This window comes from Neopelma chrysocephalum, unplaced genomic scaffold, assembly GCF_003984885.1.
Source record: "Neopelma chrysocephalum unplaced genomic scaffold, ASM398488v2 Primary Assembly neopelma1_70, whole genome shotgun sequence".
Lineage (NCBI taxonomy): Eukaryota > Metazoa > Chordata > Aves > Passeriformes > Pipridae > Neopelma > Neopelma chrysocephalum.
This window is the reverse complement of record NW_020897730.1, coordinates 2813885-2832044: the sequence shown is the minus strand read 5'-3', so window position 1 is coordinate 2832044 and position 18160 is coordinate 2813885. Positions and strand designations below refer to the sequence as shown.

The following is an 18160-nucleotide window of genomic DNA, read 5'->3' as shown; positions in this document are numbered from 1 at the left end:
CCTTCAAATTAAGGAAGAAAATTAACATCTTCCACCTGAAGTGTACAGGTAGATGTACAGTTGTGGAGTTGAGAGGATATCTATCTAATACTTAAATTACAGACAGGGCCTTCTAGCTTTCTTATTATTTTTGGACCACCTCTATTTCAATTTCAAAAATAAACTTGGGTGCTCAGTGTGGAAAGAAACTCCTGGACAGAACAGCATAAAGTTACTTTTAAATGTTTTTGTGATAGGCTTTATTTTTAGATTTCTGATAACCAGTCTGACCATGGGTAGTTGAGAGTGATTTTTGAGATAAAGTGCTCTGCTTCTCACGGTTCTCATGCTTGGCCTACCTTTCATTCTCCAATTTCCAAGATGCCTCTGCACTTCTTTATTCTTCTTTGTTTTTCAGTCAGAAGCTTTAAATACAAAGCTGACAGGGTAGTTAGTTTTTTCTGTATTAAGGTCTTTATCCTGGTTGTCCTGCTTTCTTTGCTCTCAGTTGCTCTAGACTGAGAATCAATTTCTTAACTGCTATTTTAAAACTATTTGTTAAATTATAACAGAGGCAGTAGATAACTTTTTTATATCTACATCTTCAGTTACATTTAATGTTTCAAACTTGAACTGAAACCCGTCATTTCAAATATGCTTCACCTCTACAAAAAATCGTGGAATGATTTGGGTTGGAAGGGACCTTAACATGGGCAGGGACGCCTTTCACTAGAGCAGGTTGCTCAGAGCCCCACCCAGCCTGGCCTTGAACACTTTCAGGCATGGGACAGCCACAGCTTCTCTGGACAACCTGTTCCAGTGCCTCACCACCTTCACCTGAAGAATTTCTTGCTAATATCTGATCTAAACCTTTCAGTTTAAAGCCATTATCCCTTGTCCTGTCACAATATACCCTCATAAAAAGTCCCTTTCCAGCTTTCTTGTAGGCCCTTTAGGTGCTGAAGGGGCAGTAAGGTCTCCCCAGAACATTCTCTTCCCAACATTCAGTAATATGTATAAGCCAATGTTAATTTTAGTTATTTTATTTTATAAAGAGAAAGATTTCTCTTTTATTTATAAAGAGAAAGTTTTCTCTTTTAGTAGAGGCACCTGCTTTGAACATTGGGACAGAATGAAACTTACTGTCAGGAGAGAACTGTGAACAGCTGAAATGGATAATGTAACAGGAATTTAAAGGGAAAATGAAATCCAAGTGAGATTTTATAAAAAGTAGTTTCTATATATGTATTTTTGTAAAATAACTAGTCTTGCCCAGCATGGTGTCACTGTAATATACTTTAGTATGGAACTACTTAGGAGCAGCTCTGCAATAGTAGGTTTCTGTGGTCTATTTCCCATCACTTAAAATTTCTTAATACAAATTTATTAGCTTTTTTTTTTTCCCTTGCTTCTAGCAACGGGTAATGACATGCTTCCGAGCATGGGAGGACTGGGCAATCTATCCAGAGCCATTTCTGATCAAACTACAGAATATTTTCTTGGGGCTTGTAAACATCATGGAAGATAAAGAAACAGAGGTGAGTGACCTCAGTGATGATGCTTGGGGGTGGCAGGGAAAAGATGTGTAAATATAAAGCAGGGCTGGCAAGGGTTATTTTACTGTCTCTTTTAGGGTGACTAAACCTTTCCTTCATCCAAGTCCTTGCTCTTAAATACAGGTGTAACATATTTTCAAATGCAAATATTGTTTAATCTGTTTATGAATTTCTGGCTTGTAGATGAAGTGCTGTGGTGTGGCTGTGTTGTGAAACCATTTCAGAGCAAAGACTAGTGCAGAATGACAGGTATTTCCTTTGTATTGGAAATACTTTGTAATATCTGAATTTTGAGTGGAATTTCAGGCATTGTAAGTGTGTGGAAACATGCCTTTCAGAACAGCGGGAGGGAGACCCACAGTATAACTGGAAGGGCAACTTATTTCTCTTAGCAGAGGAGCAGGGTTAGCGTGTGTACGGACAATGCCTGTGCCTAACAAGTTAGAATATGTAGCTGTGTTCATAATTTATGTGTGTTCCTGCTAAATAGTTGATTTCTGTCAGTTGTTCATTTTACTGGTCTTAGGAAATCATTCATATCTAGTAAGTATAATTTGTCTAATTGACTCATTTTGAGCTAAACCCCCATTTAACATCTTTTCTTTTGAATATAGGTATTGCAAAGCTTCCAGTACATTGTGGACAAATTCCAAGTTCCTCCCTATAATTTTAAAAAGAGGATATTGTTGTATTATTTCCTCTACAATAAACTTGTTAACAAAAATTGTTAAAGTTGAGGTTTTTGAGGTTTTGGTATTTTTAAAAGTACTTCTTTAAAAAGGAATGATTTGATAATTGGAGAACTAAAGAAAAGCAATGTAGATTTGCATTTGAAAAAATTAATTATTGTTTGCTTTCAGGAAGTACCAGATGACCTTGATGGTGCTCCCATTGAGGAAGAGCTTGATGGTGCTCCACTAGAAGATGTGGATGGAATTCCTATTGATGCTGCTCCTATTGATGATCTGGATGGAGTCCCAATTAAATCGCTGGATGATGATCTTGATGGAGTTCCTTGTACGAAATGTTTCAACTTTACTTTCAATTTGAATCTTCAGTCTTTGATCTTTTTTTCCTGAGTAGTTTTTACAAATACAGCCAAGAATTGATGTGGCATGTAGCTTTGTGAGATGTTGAATTGATTAACTTCAGTTTGCCCTCCTGCTTTAAGTTCATAATTGCTTCAGAAGCACAGGAGGTGTCTTCTGATGTCATACACATCAGGTTCCAAATCCTGGTTTTTTTTCTTTGCAAATAATAAGATGGTATCTGTTTCAGTATTTCATTCTGATTGTTATCTTAGTGTTTTTTGGTTTCAGCTTTTGATGAGCTTTGGAAGTTATTTTTCTGTGTCTTTCTCCAACAGTGGATACAACTGAAGACTCAAAAAAGAATGAGCCTATATTTAAAGTCGCCCCTTCAAAGTGGGAAGCAGTGGATGAATCAGAACTGGAAGCTCAAGGTTAGTTTTGATTGCTTTTCTAAGTAAACTGAAAGCATAATGTCACCTATGTAATGATTCTTTTCAGCTTTTCTGTGCTAACACAGTAAAATTTTCAGCTGTAACTTGTTCACTGAAGTTTTAACCAAAAAAGGGAGATACTGTTTTCTGTTTTGGTTGTTCTACTTCAATAACCTATCAACCTTTAAAAATAATTTCCAGTTCATTAAGAATAAATATTGAAATCAAAAAAAACCTGGGTATGTGGTTGGCAGTCTTTTCACATCTTGGTTTGGAAGATTATATTTTACAAGCTGACAAATACTTGTCTACTTTTAAAGGACTCACCAAGACATGATATGCATTGTAAGTGAATAGCTCTGTGAATAGTAAATATTCTGCTACTGGGCTGGTTTGAGTATTTCTGTGAAATAGAAAGTCTGTATTAAGTGCATTAAGTAAATTTTACCACATTGTAGTTCTTATTATGACTACAAATACTAATTTTCTGATTAATTGGTGGGGGTTTTTGTTGTTAAAATTATCTTACTGTCTCTTCCAGCTGTTACTACTTCTAAGTGGGAGCTTTTTGACCAACATGAAGAATCTGAGGAGGAGGAAATTCAAAAGTAAATACTTCTTCATTCTGATGAAAACATACTCATTTTATGAATTGAGTGTCTATAAGATAGATATGTATTGCAAGAGCAGAACAAACATGAAATTTTGAAAGTAGGAAAATAAGAAGATGGAGAAAGATCAGGATTTTTGTGCAGCATGCTTTCAGCCCCCATAATTTTTTTCTAACATGATAATTTACACCTTTTGGTAGAGTTGTTAACTAAAATCTTTAGATCGATGCTGATTTGATAATTTAATATCAAATGGCAAGAGCTAAGGCAGTAGTATGGAAATCTTGTTATTAGGTGTATAGGAATGTATCTAAACGTCTGCCTTTTGCTTTTGAGACAAACGCAGTGAATAATATTCTGAGGTGTGTGTATGTTGGATGCTGGTAGGATCCTGCCTGCAGAAGTTGGTTTTGAGTAGTCTTTTACTTTGCTCTTCAGGCGACTGAGAGCATCTGTTAGTGCTGTAAAAACCTGCCTGCACTGTGTGTAGTCCTGCAGCACTCTAGTGGCCAGGCTGGGAATATCATTTTGGGTATCTGCCGTGTCCCAGGTTTATCTCCCAAAAGCAAAAGTGTTGCAGTTTTTTTTCTTTTATTAAACTTACTATACCTGAAGAGCACAATTACAGCACTTTAAGAGATTTTGTGGAGGCAGTGGGTTTGTTTTGTAGCTGAGGTAGGTATGTATTTGATGACCATGAATTTCCTGAGTTCTTCTGCATGCTGAGAGCAGTGTACATTATAAAAACTAACAATTTAGTTAAAATACTCTCGCAGATGGAGACTGATTTGTAGCTGCAGACTTTTTACATAACTTAATCTTACTTAAGAGATTTCAAAACTAGTAACTAATCATAGAAACTAAGTAGGAAATAGTAAATTTTATATATACTTAATTATCTGTTACATCTCAATTCTGTATGTTTCCTGTAAAGTCAAGAAGAAGAAAGTGAAGATGAGGAAGACACTCAGAGTTCTAAGTCAGAAGAGCAACACATGTATTCCAATCCTATTAAAGAAGAAATGCCTGAATCCAAGTCATCGGTCAAATATTCGGAAATGAGTGAAGAGAAGCGTGCCAAACTCCGAGAGATAGAGGTGAGCAGGTGGTGTTCTGTGCCACCCTTCTGGACCTTTCCAATCCTTACCCCACCCTGAGTTCTCTACATATGACAGGGGGTTATTTTAACTGAAATAATTATAGTCTGTCATATAGTGGTTCTTTTTTTCAGTCCGGTGTATTTTTGTACAGGTATATTCATTCACAGCCTTGCCTTGCCTGGTTTTGACTTTCAGAATAACACGGGAAAAAATGAAAAATTGAGTCAGGGGATATTGCATGTTGAGAATTACTGTTCCTTTTCAGTGTCCTGTTTCAGTACCACTGGTAGCCTTAGATTGCTTGGGTCCCTGTACACTTTCCTCCTCTTGGCAAATGGGAGTGACTTTTGGATGTGGCCTTAGTCCTATACCTTTCTCGTTCTTTCTGTTTCTTGCCTCCAAGTGTCTGTATTTTATTGCATTTAAAAGTGTCTCTTTTCACTGTGTCAGCCATCAAACAAAGAAGTAGATGCAACTAACCCAGGTAGTCCTGGAAATGTGATACTTCAATTGAAGACCTACATGCTGTTTGTAGGGCTCACTGGCTCTTCTCTCTTTCTCCAAGCGTAGGTGTCAGTGTAGCACAGGTTGTTATGGCTTCCTGCTGGTTTCTGAGCTCGTGTTTTACTGAGAATGGAACTAGAACTGGAATTTAGCACGACCCCTGTCTAGCAGTGAAGCCCTTTTGACACACCATGCCACGCAAGAAACAAAACCAGTTTAAAACTGTGGCTTTCCAGCTTGTACTCTCTATTCAGTGTACCTTGGGTTTTAATACTGAAATTCTTGTACCTTCTGCTCAGTGCATTTAAATGATATTAAGAAGCTGCTAAACTACTGATTGCAGTTGTAGCATCTCCAAGTGGCAGGTTATAACTTGGGTAATGTTTTGAAGGTGGAATTGTGGCTGCCTGCCTGTTTATGCTATAACGTGCTAGTTAGTTGAAATCAGACATTAGGAAAGCCTTGTAATATTATATTAAGATGCTTAGGCAGTAATATTTTAAAATGTCACAACTGTTGTTTCTCTCAAATATGTCTCTGTTTAATAATTCAGATTTTATTGGAATTAATAGACTCTAACTAAGCACTTAGAAATTTCTTGCTTTGCATAGCAGTTTGAAAGTTTGTGATGTGTAGCCATACTAAGTGAGTAAAGTCTGCATTTGAGAAAAGCTGAATGGGATTTATGTCTGACCCGACTCATGGTGGCAGTATTTTTGTAGAAAATACATGTTAGACTAATGAAAGTACAAGTGAAACTAATTTTCACATTGCTGTAATATTGATCGTAGCAGTTATGGAAAGGGCTCCTCTCAGATTGTGTATCTGTTTTAGAGATGTTACCCTGGCACTTGTGGAGGCAGTTTAGGAAGTGATTTACTTTAACCATTGGCAGTTTTACAGTGCTCGAGTGATTTAAGTTCTTTCCTCAATGTATCCTCTCAGGAACAGTTTTAGGTGGCAAATATTTGAGGTTTTCAAGCACAGGTTTGCATTTAATTTTATTTTGTAAGTAAATTGCCATCTTGGTTTCAGACTTTCAGAATTGCCAGGAAAGGAGAGTAGAGCAATTTTTTTTCATTTTCAGAACATTTCAGACACTATGTAGGAGTACTAAAATTTCTCCTCAAGTTTGTCGTTGGCAGGAAAGTACTCCCTGTGCTACTTTAAAGCATTCACACTCAAAGTTTCTTCTTAGTATGTACCCAATCCCTGCCAAAACCCACATCCATTATTAAATTTGAGGGAAGGAACTGAGGAAAAAACAGCCAATTACCAGCTTTAACAGTTATGCCATCTAATATACACTGTAAAAAATGTGTAAAATCTTTGGCAAAAAAATTGGCAGTCTGATTCTCTAACAATCTACACAATGACAACCAGGGAAGCTGAAACAGATTTTTTTCATGCACTTTTTGGAAATTCATGGATACAAACAAGAATTCTTTCTCTTGGCACAGTCAGTAAATTAAGCTTGTCAGCCGGGAGGGGAAAGTGCAGTAAGAAACAAACTTTGGCCACAGCAATCAGACGGTGCCCTCAGAGGAGGCAAGTTAGTAACCTTTTGTTTGCCTTCCCTGGTACTCCTCTTAATCCTTCTGAGTGTGAATTCTTTCCAGAATTTAGCAAGAGCAGAGGCTTTCCTATAACACTAAAGAACACTGATTTCTCACCTGTATTTTTAAGTGTGGAAAGATTGGCACTTTACAGCATTTACTACTCAAATTTCAGAATGGTCTTTACGGTGCTGTATAGGTGTGTGTCTTCCCCCACCCTGTGACGTATAAAAGAAAGGTGTATTCCTCTTTGTAAAGAGACCTCAGTGCTGTGAAGTGGTAGAAAAATGGGAATTTTGTTGTTTAAATTGGTCATTTTGTTTCCTCAGAGTGGTCGGAAACTCAGACAAAATAAAGCAGCATTGTCCTCCTTGGACCTTTCTCTAAGGTACTTTACTTCTGTCTCCACCTTGCTGCACAGGGTTTTATAATCCTACTCCAAACAGAAAGCACAGCACAGGCTTCATCTGCAGCAGGAGGCAGGCTCTTCACAAATCCAGACATATCCATGCTTCCAGGGTCAAACAGGGTTTTAGTCCTCTTTTAGTTCACTTTAGTAGCTGCCTTTACTCACCTTTGTGTTGGCCACCTGAGACCTCAAAGTAGCTTTTGACTGAGGTAGAAAACTAATGGTCTTGAGTCATCCTGTTCATCCTTTCTGAGCTCCAGGAGCTGCAGGGAGGATCCTGTTACACCCTCCTGCGTCTGTGCTCTGTCAGTGCCCTCTGCCCAGTGCACAAACAGAGATGTTCCACACCAAACACCCCCTGCCCCAAATGTGTCATGGTATTTGAGGTCCAATTTATTTTTCTGCCAAGAGCCAAAGAGCCAAAGTGGATGTCCCAAGGGAAAGGTGGCTGCCTTTGTCAAGAAACTGAAGGTCCATACAGTTTCCTTTATTTCTTTCTCTGGATTATGGTGCTTAGTGTGAAGAATACTCAACTTTTGTGTATTTGTTTATCAGGTCATAGGAGCTGTTTGAGGCTTGTAATCATCACTAGAACAATATAACCCTTTGGCCTGTTTCTGTACCTGGTTCATTTGAGGCTGCTGCAAAAATGACAAAAAGATACCCTATTAAATATCTTACTGATTTAATAATAACAGATGAGACCAATTGGCTCTTGCTTAACTGATAGTTTTGCTATTTATAGCAGTTGTTCTTAGAAGATGATGACTATTCAGAAGATTTTGGTCTATTTTAAATCTTTGAATGTATTTCTATTTTACACAAAGCCAAAAGCAAGGAATTGCTTGGCTTGGAGACACTTGGCAACCTGTGAGTGTGGCTGAGCATGCCAGAGGGCTGTTATGGCAGAGGAGGTATTTCACATGTGTACATCAGTATATCTGTCATCTGTTGTTGATAATACTGTAGCTGCAGAAATTCCACTGTTCGTAGACTTGCTGGAAAAATCAAGCTTTCAAAGAAATATTTTTCTCTGCTTCTGGCAAAGTCTAGGACTTGTGACAGCCACTGTTGGGGCAAGGCTGTTCTGAGGAAAATCAAAACACTTTGGTCTGCTTGGATGTCTGTCCTGTCTGTAATTAGTCTACATTTGAATGCAACTACTTATCAAGTAGAAATTCCTATCTTTCATCAAGTATCTGATGATGAACTTCCTAGTTCATGCTAATATGCAGTATGCAGCTAATTTACCTTGAACTAGTTATTTTGAACCTGGCCCCGTCAGCTCTGAGGCTGTGTAACTGTGGAGTGACCTCTTGTGGAAAAGACCCTGTGTATGGGCTCAGACAGTATCAGCAACAGATAAGAAAACCAAGGGCAGTTTTTGAAAGCATATTAGTTTTAAGTAAGGAAACATCACACCTGTTGCTGTCAAAGTACACAAAGCAGAGCTTCAGTTTGCAGCAGTCTGTGGTTTCCCTGAGCCGTGGCAGCAAGGTGTCACCCTTTCCTTTAGCTTGCTTGCTTCCTGGGTGGGCTGTAATCAAGGCCTCACCTTCCAGGAGCACCTGAACCTTTTAAACTCTCTTCAAATGAGTTTGAGGAGAGAGGGGAGAAGTTTCAGGATGAGAACCAACAGAGAAGGCTCATGTTGTGGAGCTGTTTATCTGGAGCTTATGAGGGACCTCCTCCTGTGAGTGGGAAATGTGATCCCAGCATGGGAGTATTTGGTAGCGGTCGCTCACAAGAACTTCATGGATATCTGACACTTCTGCACTGCAGTCTCTGAAGACTATAAACTCTGCTGTGGGAGGCTGCTCTGTCTAAGGAATTAGTACTGAAAAGTTTTGGCACAGAGTTTTGAAAAATTTTCCCCTTCCATTTTATCCTACTGACTTTGGAGAGAGTCCAGATAAAAGTCAATGTATTTGTTCCTAAGGATGAACAGGCTTAACAGTTCCTGTCTGTTGGACAAGAATAGTTAAAGAATAGCCAGTGCAATGAGAATATATTAGTTCTTTCTAAATGCAGGTTTACAAAGTGAAATGCTTACAAAATTCATCAATTAGATGAATTGGGAGATTTAAGCCTAAGTATTAAGGATCTCATTTTCCTGGGAGAGTATCTGGAACTGTGTGATAGGAATAAGAGCATCAGGTCCTCTGCAGGAAAAGATTGTAAGAAGGTTGTTCACTCTGGCCAGGGTACAATGAATAGTGAAATAGTGAAAGGAGTAATCAAGTGTCTAAGTTCATATAGTAATTCTGAGTGCAATTCTTTAGAGAATTCTGTAGATTTTGGGACCTAAGTAATTCCTTTTAAAACATAGTTACAGTGGTGATGTGTTAGAGAAAATAACAAAAGGCTCTATACATGAAGGTGTAGGATGAGCTGATCTGTTTAACTGCTCACCTCTGCTGGGTGAGGGAACATCCCGATCCTGTGAACTCTGGCACTTGCTCATTCTTTCCCTGACCCAATACATCTCACTGCTGGAGGGAAGATTGAAGCCGGGGGTAAGGGTGGGCTTCTGCTGGGATAGTGAATTGATCTGGTTTATGGAAGACTCAGCCAAGCACTGCGGCTGCTGCAAGGGCAGGGTGGAAGGGAAATCCTGTGCTTGGAGTGCAGGAATGGAGAAGGAAGGTGGAAGAGCCTGACCTTTCTTTAGTGAGCTGTTGATACCATCTCAGCATTTTGGAACACTCAGTCGCCTTTTCCAGGGGATGTGCTGGAGCTGATTTCCTGTGCCCACAGCATCTTTCTGAAAGGAGTCAGTTTACAGTTTAAAGGGAGATACAGCGAGTGTGTAGAGGAGAGATCCATTGATGATGGGTCTGTAACAGACCACAGCTGTCTCAGGAAACCATATGATCTCACCATAGTTGGAGCCTGGGGAGGTGTTGAGTGAGTACTTACTGTAGTACAGGCTTTTCCTATTTTCTCTCTTCCTCTGTTCACCTGCCAATGACCACCTTCAGCCTGCCCCCTCCACCCACAGTGGCTGGAGAAGTTACATACAAATAGTTCCTTTTACCATTTCAAATGTCATGCCAGCAGTGGGTTGTGTGCTATGCATGGCATCATTTTTTTGGGTCCAGTTTAGCTTATTAAATCAAATAAAGCCTTTTGTTTGGACACCTCGTTTATTTTCATCTCAGGTTAGTTTTGGCTATAGACTTAGGCTTCCTTGCTTTCAAAATATGGTTAAACAGTGTCACAGCTTTGTTGGCTAAATATGTAAAGGAATAAAATCTTATAAGGATGGGGTTTTTGTGGGCTTTTGCTGGTTTGAGTTTTTTGTTTGTTTTGTGTTTTAAATTATCAGGGTGATTTGCTTGGGAAAACAAAGTTGAGGTGCTATGGGCATGTTCATACCAGGACAGCCCAAGAGGCTTTCTGGATCAACTGAGCCTCCTCTGTGCTCCTGTTCAGTACTGATGACCTTGGAGTGTACATGGTGGTAGGGAATGCAATCCTCACTTCTTACCAGAACAGGGGGTGCATGGGGGCACTGAGTATATGGTTCCAAAAGGTTTTCCTGCCTTTGAAACGTGTGCATTTGAAGGGGGCAAGAAGAAAAAATGCCTTTATGGACGGTGGTATGTGACAAATGGTGATGTCAGTTTTCCGTTGGCTGCTGACAATTTATTTGGCTGAATTGTAAGGAAAAATGCTCAAGGGCAGGTAGAGCCTGCTCTGGGAGGGAGGGAAGGAAGCAGAACAGTTGACAGAAATTTACTGTGGTATCAGGTAACAGTGGTGAGGGGTTCTTGTCTTTAATTTTTTCCCCCAAAGTGAGTTGCTCCATTATATTTGAGACTAAAATGAAAAAGGTGTTCCAGGCATAAGCTCTGTAGCTGAAGGGGAAGGGGATCTTGCTCAAAATAGTCTTATCCTTGCTTGGATTTTATGCTTCTTAACGTATTTGTTCTTGTAATTAGTTTGTTTTTGTGATACCTTTCCTTTCTCTGTCAGTAACTGGAGGGGCTAATTGGAATATATGGTATCCAGCCTGGCCTGCTATTTTTGAGAGGGAAGAAAAAACCTTTGGGGTTTGATTTTTGTGCCTACTTCATATTAGGAAATAGAGAATAAGATCTTTTCAGATAATCAAAATGGACGCAATTGCAAAGTCTTTTCCTTTGTGTGTTTTCAGTGTGGAAAAATTAAATGTTTCTAAACCAATTCTGAAAACCAATTCTGTGTGTTCACTAAAAATAAAACCTTGAGCACTGGAAAAATCTACTCATATACAACTCTGCAGGTCAGAATTGAAACAGAAAATGCAAGAGGGTCAGAGCATAAGCATTTGGAAGAGGGCTGACAAATACAACCTGACTTATTACCAAGTTCCTTCCCATCCACCCCCAAAAGAGACAACTTCTCCTCCAAAAAAATTGAAGGATTGTTTGTACAAGGACATGTCACTAGGAATGAAGGATTGACAAGAGATATGAGTGAAGTTTCATGATGCGAATCAACTTGGAGAAAGGTTTTAGTGCATCCAGACCAAAAAAAAAAACCAAACCAAAAAAACCCTGAAAACAACACAGGGAAAAATTCTGACATTTACTTAACTTTGTGACTCTGCTGGGATACTGCAGTAAATTTAGTGTTACATTTAGCAGCACTTTTGAACTGAATTTTGTTGCTAAGCTTGACAGCACATGAAAGAGTATTATGTTAGTAAAAATCAGTTCTTTCAAATCAGCCACTCTGTGCAAATAGCCCTGAAGAGATGCGTTTGTTTTATGTCCTAATTATGTCAGTCATTTGATTTTAATATTTAGGGTTAAATGGAAAAAAAGACAATTTCTGAAGGGAACCTTGGAGTAGACAAGAGAAGTTGAAAGAATTCATTGACACCTGCAGGAAATGATTTCATTTTGAAAGCAAAAAACCAGATAATGACCAAAGAAATACAAGGGTGCAGTGTTCTAACGGTGGGGACAGAATGTAGTAGAACAACAGAAAAAAATCCCTCTATTTTTAGTTCTTACCATGTCTGTGAACAACTGCAGGTGCCTGCAGATGAGTGTGGGGTTTTGTTACTTTGATCCAGTTTAAATAAATTTACTATCTCTATGCACAAGCTTGTGTAGAAAGAATGAAGAACACAGATTATAAATCATGGAAATTTCATTTTCAGCCACCTGCCTAACTGGATAATAATAAGTCCAATAACCTAATGGTCAGTATTATTTTCACAGCTTAAGGTGATGAAGTTTCAGGATGAGTTAGAGTCTGGGAAAAGACCCAAGAAACCAGGCCAGAGTTTTCAGGAACAGGTTGAACACTATAGAGACAAGCTGCTCCAGAGGGTAAGAACTGTTCTTTATGTTTGGTTCTGATTCTGTGATAGGCTTTTATTGAGTTTATCAAATGTAAGGTGGCATTAAGTATAATAACACATGGTTCTTGTTAAAATACTACTGTAATGTCAAACTGCATGTTTAAGTCCAAGTGCTTTCTGCAGAATACATATAATATCTCTTTTTTAATCAAAATCCTGTAGTATTTCACACTGTACAGTTGGGTATCATAGAGTGTGTAGAAACCTTAGAGATCACTTCTAGATCTACTGCATGAAGGAAACTCTGAGGTGTGGGAAAAAAAGGGGAGAGCTGTCCACTGAAGATGTTCATCAGACTTTCCATTTTACTTCTAATAATTGATCTGTTGTGCTAAAGGCTTCCCAAGGAAGAGAAAGAATAGTATTAAGTACAGCATATGTGTTTCTGATTCTCCAGTGTCTAAGTTTCGTGGACAATTCCAGCTCATACATTCACCCAAATGTGACTGATTCTAACAGTAGTCCTCTCTGGACTATGAAGTCACAGTGGCTTTAAAAATTATCATCATGTATAAGATATCATGTGATCTCAAATCTTTGAAACGCAACAAAAGAACACAGAACCTCTTTGGACAGTGTGTTTAGTGAGGGAGGGTAAGGGACAGTGGCTTTCACAGCCTGACAGATCAGGGATGACAGGTACCCCTGCAGTTTCCTGGAAGCTAAGTACAAATAAGCAGTTTCCACCAAGTGTTTGTCGCTTGTTATTTGCATTATTTGGGGTTCAATATCTGACTAATTCACTAAAGCAATTTTCTGTAGTACCTTGAAGAAGGAGACTTGTAAAAATTAGGCAAGCTGATCCCTGAAGGAGATGTACACATTGGAGGTTGATATTAGCAGTTAAGACTTTAATTTTTATAAGTATTTTCCTTTTAAATGTAGTTGTATCTTAAAACTTTCGACTTCCTCAGTATTTTCTGTAAAAAAATGCTTTATACAGTAAGCACAGAATTTTTAGTGAGACAGTAGCTTAAACAAGCAGAAATTGTAATCCTGATAAATTTTTAGATGCCTTGTGTTGAAGTAGTTCAGCCAGCTCACAATATTTCAGACTTTTAATAATCACCTCTTTCACTTTCAATTATGAAGGTAATATATAGTTAAGAAATATTTAATGATAATCATAATAGTTCTTTAAAACCGTAATAACCCTGTTGTTAAGAGAATAACTTTCTTTTACTTTAATGCCCTAATAAAGTTAATTTTTATAATAGTAATGTAGTACTGGTTCTTCTGTGTAAAGAAAATGTGAGAGTAGATGAATGTAGCTGTTCTGGTATTTCCTGCACTTGTGTTATTTCCTCTCCCTCTACTGTTTGTTTGTTTTGGTTTTTTTCTTTCTTTTTTTTTCTCTCCCTCCTTTCTTTCACTTAGCTAACTCACCCCTTCTTTATCTTCTTAATGGAGTATGCAGGGTATATCTGTTTATTTTTTGCCATGGAAGGCATTTTTTTTTAATGCTGATACTAAAAAACACATCTCTCAATATCTGTGTTCAGACTTGCTGATGGCTTAGGTTTATTTTTCTATAGTTAATTTTCTATTTGTGACAGATAAGGTGTACTCAGGGTAGGTATTTTCTTCCAAAATGGTCCTATTGATGCATAGAAATGGACTTATAGTTGTTTTTGACAGAGTAGATGTTATTGCAGAATCTTGCTTGTATTTTTGTTTAGTCTTTAAATATCTTGTAGTTATGAGATTATCTCAGTTTTCAGTCTGGACTAACGAGGTTGAATACATATAAGAAGTTTCTGGTATTCTTTCATGTTTAATTTACTTCAGAAAATTTTATTACAGCTGTAACATTTCCCTGAAAATTGTAAAATTCAGGAATGTTCATTTCCAATTAGATACTTAGATTTTCTCACACAGGGTGACATCTTCCACATTTTTGTTAGTGTTTGTGTTCCAGTGAATGTTTGTGCTGTGTCCGAAGCAGGAGGAAAGGTTGGAAGAGCAGGGATGGTGTGACCATTAGTTCAGGTCATGTGCTGTGTTCCATCAGTGCTCAGTGCTTTTGTGCTGTTTGTGAGCAGCTTGGTTGCCTTTAATAACGAGTCCCACCTCATCTGAGATCATGAATGTTTCTAATAATTTAGGAAAAAGAAAAAGAGATGGAAAGAGAACGGGACAGAGACAAAAAGGACAAGGAAAAGTCTGAGACCAGGTCCAAGGATAAGAAGGAAAAGGAGGAATGTACACCCACACGAAAAGAGAGGTATGGCTTTCCTTGGAGAGAAATGGATGAGAGGAAAAACCTCACAGTGTCTTTGTATGCAATGGTGCCCTTGACATTACGTTGTATCATGTGTCTTATTTTAAAAGAAAACCACAAAAGCACCCAAGCAAAACAACAAACACCCAACAACAATGAACATGCTTTGGCTATTAAAACATGCTTCAAGATTGTAAAGAAATGGTCATTTTTATGCTGCCCCAAGTGAGGTACTGTACCCCTTTGAATGGAATCCCCTTTTGGAGGAAATGTAAAGTGATGACCAGTTGAAAACAGGGTCTGTTAACTCTTGTAGCAGTGAATTGCCTGCAGTGTTTTAGTCAGAAAACTGTCCTGAGGACAGACCACAAGTGATCTGTAGTAGCTTAAATGTTATTCATCTCACAGTGCAAATCCTTCTGATCAGCTGGTTTTGGGGTAGTTGATTGTACACTTGGATCATCTAATACTTGTATAGCCAAACTCTGCCGGGGTTTTAAGTGTAGATATGGCAAAAGGCCCTGCTTTTCAGGAAGCTATGGCAGAATGTTTTTACACTGTAAGATGACTCACAGGCCTTATTTTTTTTCCGCAAAATCTGTCGCACACGTTGGACTTGATTTTTTTTTTTAATAATAAAATAACACACTTTATTTGCATAACTATTATAACAGTACACTGGCAAAAGAAAAGCTGTAGAGAAAGGGATAAATTTTCTTAACCCCTGTTTTCCCCTCTGTGTGTGTGTGTGTGTGGCCACCCTGCCCGCAGGAAGCGGCGGCACAGCGCGTCCCCCAGCCCGTCCCGCAGCAGCGGCAGCCGCAGAGCCAAATCCCCGTCCCCCAAGTCGGAGCGCTCAGAGCGCTCGGAACGGTCCCACAAAGAGAGTTCCCGGTCCCGGTCATCACACAAAGATTCTCCCAGAGATGTCAGTAAAAAAGGCAAGAGGTAAGCTGGTATCTTCTCTGTTTTGGGAAGCACACAGGTGTGTCTTGGGTGGGGTTTGTGTGTGTGTGTTTTAGCAGAGCACATTTAATACTCAAGTATTTTCTCTCATGATGGTTTTGTTTAAATGTTTAGTGATCATTTTGAGAAATACTGCTTTAAACCACAGCACCTTGCTGCTTTCTCAGCTTTTTATTTTCAAAGGACAAGTCTTCTGTAGCCCTTCTAAAATTTCTGTACTCCTATTATAAAACCACTAAAATTACAGTGAGCATGCAGTCTTTTACACTGATGATGAGCTTACATGAAGCTCCTCTCTCCCACAGTTTGTTTTTTAAGGGAAAAAAGTATAGATTAGATACTTCTTATGGGGTTTTGTTTCTGAGCTAGGTATTTCCTAATCTCCAAACTGACACAAATATTTGTCTCTAGTTAATGTTAAACTTGAGTTGAAATTTTACTAATGTATCAGTGCTGCTGTAACTAGAAACTTGGAAGTTCAGCTTCCACTTGGTTTAGAGGTGTAGAATATCTCATTGATATAAAATTTCTCAGTGATGCTGAGGAAAATGCCTTTGCTGCTGAGAAAATCATAGTACATATTGACAGTAATCAGATTCTTGTGCTTATATAAGTAAGGATTTCACATAGAAGTTGAAAAGCATTGGAGTTTTTTCATTAGAGTTAATACAATGGTCATTCAATTTTGGTTATATTAGATCAATGTGTTAGGTTTGGGTTAGATGACAGTAAGTTTATCCAGTTCTATGGGGTTACATCACAAAGTGAATGTGTTTGATGAGAATCAAAAGTATTTAACTTTTCACACAATTCAACATAATTTTTCATTTCTATATGGACATAAGCTGCCATTATTACAAGAGCCAAGGTAGTTGAGGCGTATGTGGAAAGTTGTGAATTCCTGATGTGGCTTTAAAGGACGAATTGGTGTTATTTTTCTCGTGGATTCTAAGCACTCTTAAGCTCAACATACTCTAAAAACTTAGAAGGCAAAGATTGCCTTTTTCTCAAAAACAAGATATCATTCTATTACTTTCCCTTACTAGGGAAAAATATTTTCTACCTTGTTTGGCTCAATAAGCGAATGCCAAATAACTGCAGAAGAAGATGCTGTTGTCAATTAGTGTGTGACATAAAACCTTATTTTTTTTGCAGGTCACCATCTGGCTCCAGGACACCCAAAAGATCGAGAAGATCACGATCCAGATCCCCTAAAAAGTCAGGGAAAAAATCCAGGTCTCAGTCCCGTTCTCCTCACAGATCTCACAAGAAGTCAAAGAAAAGCAAACACTGACAATGTTAATATTTTTTATGATGCTGTCACTTACTGGAAATGCGGTTTTGTTTTTGTGCCTGAACAGTCTGTTAAAAAACAAAAAAGCATTCCTGATTATTTTTTTTTTGTGAATGCACGTGTATACTCATGAGTATCGGCATCTGTAGACCTGTCATTGTTTTATATTGTACAAATATCTTCATTGTGACTATTTCCCAAAAGAAACATTTTTGTGTTTAGAAGTTTCATCAGAAATGTGTGTAACTGATCTGCTGGCAGTAGTGATATTTTGTTTTAGAATGTTGTGACATAGCAGAAATAACTCAAATGTTCCCCTTTTTGTAGCTTTGACAATACGAATTAGATTTCAAATAAAATCTGAACAGAAAATGAAGATGTTGTTTTCTTGCCCCACTGGTGATACAGATCTCTAAGGGAATGCAGAGTTTGTTTGGAAGTACCCTGTATTTCAGACAGACTGTGGTGCTTGGACCTTTGAGTGTAGTGCAGTTCTTTTCCTGTTTTCACTAGTTTGACTATCCAGATAAAAGCACCTGCTGAATCCAGTGGATGGGTTTTCTCTCCTGCTGTGAGATTGTATTCTAAGAGCAGTTGAACAGTCTGGTACTTACTCTGATAAGCTTTACAAGTAAATCTTTGCTTCCTATTTCTCCATTTTAATTGCAGGGAATATTTGTAACACCAGAGTAATGTTTCTGTTCGTTTTTCAGAAGGGGCCTCTGCAGAGACCCATCCCATGGCTGTGCATGTACAGCACACACACCACGGCTCAGTAACGAGCTGAGTTCATGGCACACATGGGGAACACTGAAAGGACAGCAACCCTGAGGCTCTGTGACTTCTTAGGTATAGATAAAATAATTGCAACCTCCAGGACACTCTTGTTTGCTAAAAATGATTTTTACTCCAAAAGGACAGCTTTTACATTATTTTATTGAATTTATTCCTCTGTTGTGGAAATTCTTCAAAATAGGAAAAATTAATTTTTTATTACATATTTATTAATATTTTGAATCAAGAGGCTGTTTAACTTTTTTTCTTTTCATGAGAAAGGCTTTCCCTTCTCCAAACCTGTTGTGTGTGTTAGGCATTGATGTGGCTTTAAATTGCTCCACCCTGGTCTCTTGCCATGCAACCTTTCCG

General features: G+C 38.3%; 1 protein-coding gene across 4 annotated transcripts in view; it reads left to right on the top strand.

Moving 5' to 3' along the window:
* Positions 1–17390, top strand: part of U2SURP (U2 snRNP associated SURP domain containing) — a 42894-nt gene extending 25504 nt beyond the window's left edge. For all 4 annotated transcript variants that reach the window (XM_027686031.1, XM_027686030.1, XM_027686032.1 and 1 more), the window contains 9 exons: positions 1395–1517; positions 2396–2552; positions 2902–2997; positions 3539–3605; positions 4543–4705; positions 12391–12501; positions 14639–14757; positions 15526–15702; positions 16876–17390. In XM_027686031.1, coding sequence (XP_027541832.1) covers positions 1395–1517; positions 2396–2552; positions 2902–2997; positions 3539–3605; positions 4543–4705; positions 12391–12501; positions 14639–14757; positions 15526–15702; positions 16876–17014 — 1152 coding nt within the window. In that variant the 3' untranslated portion in view covers positions 17015–17390. The remainder of the gene's footprint in view (positions 1–1394; positions 1518–2395; positions 2553–2901; positions 2998–3538; positions 3606–4542; positions 4706–12390; positions 12502–14638; positions 14758–15525; positions 15703–16875) is intronic.
* Positions 17391–18160: the final 770 nt, after the last annotated feature.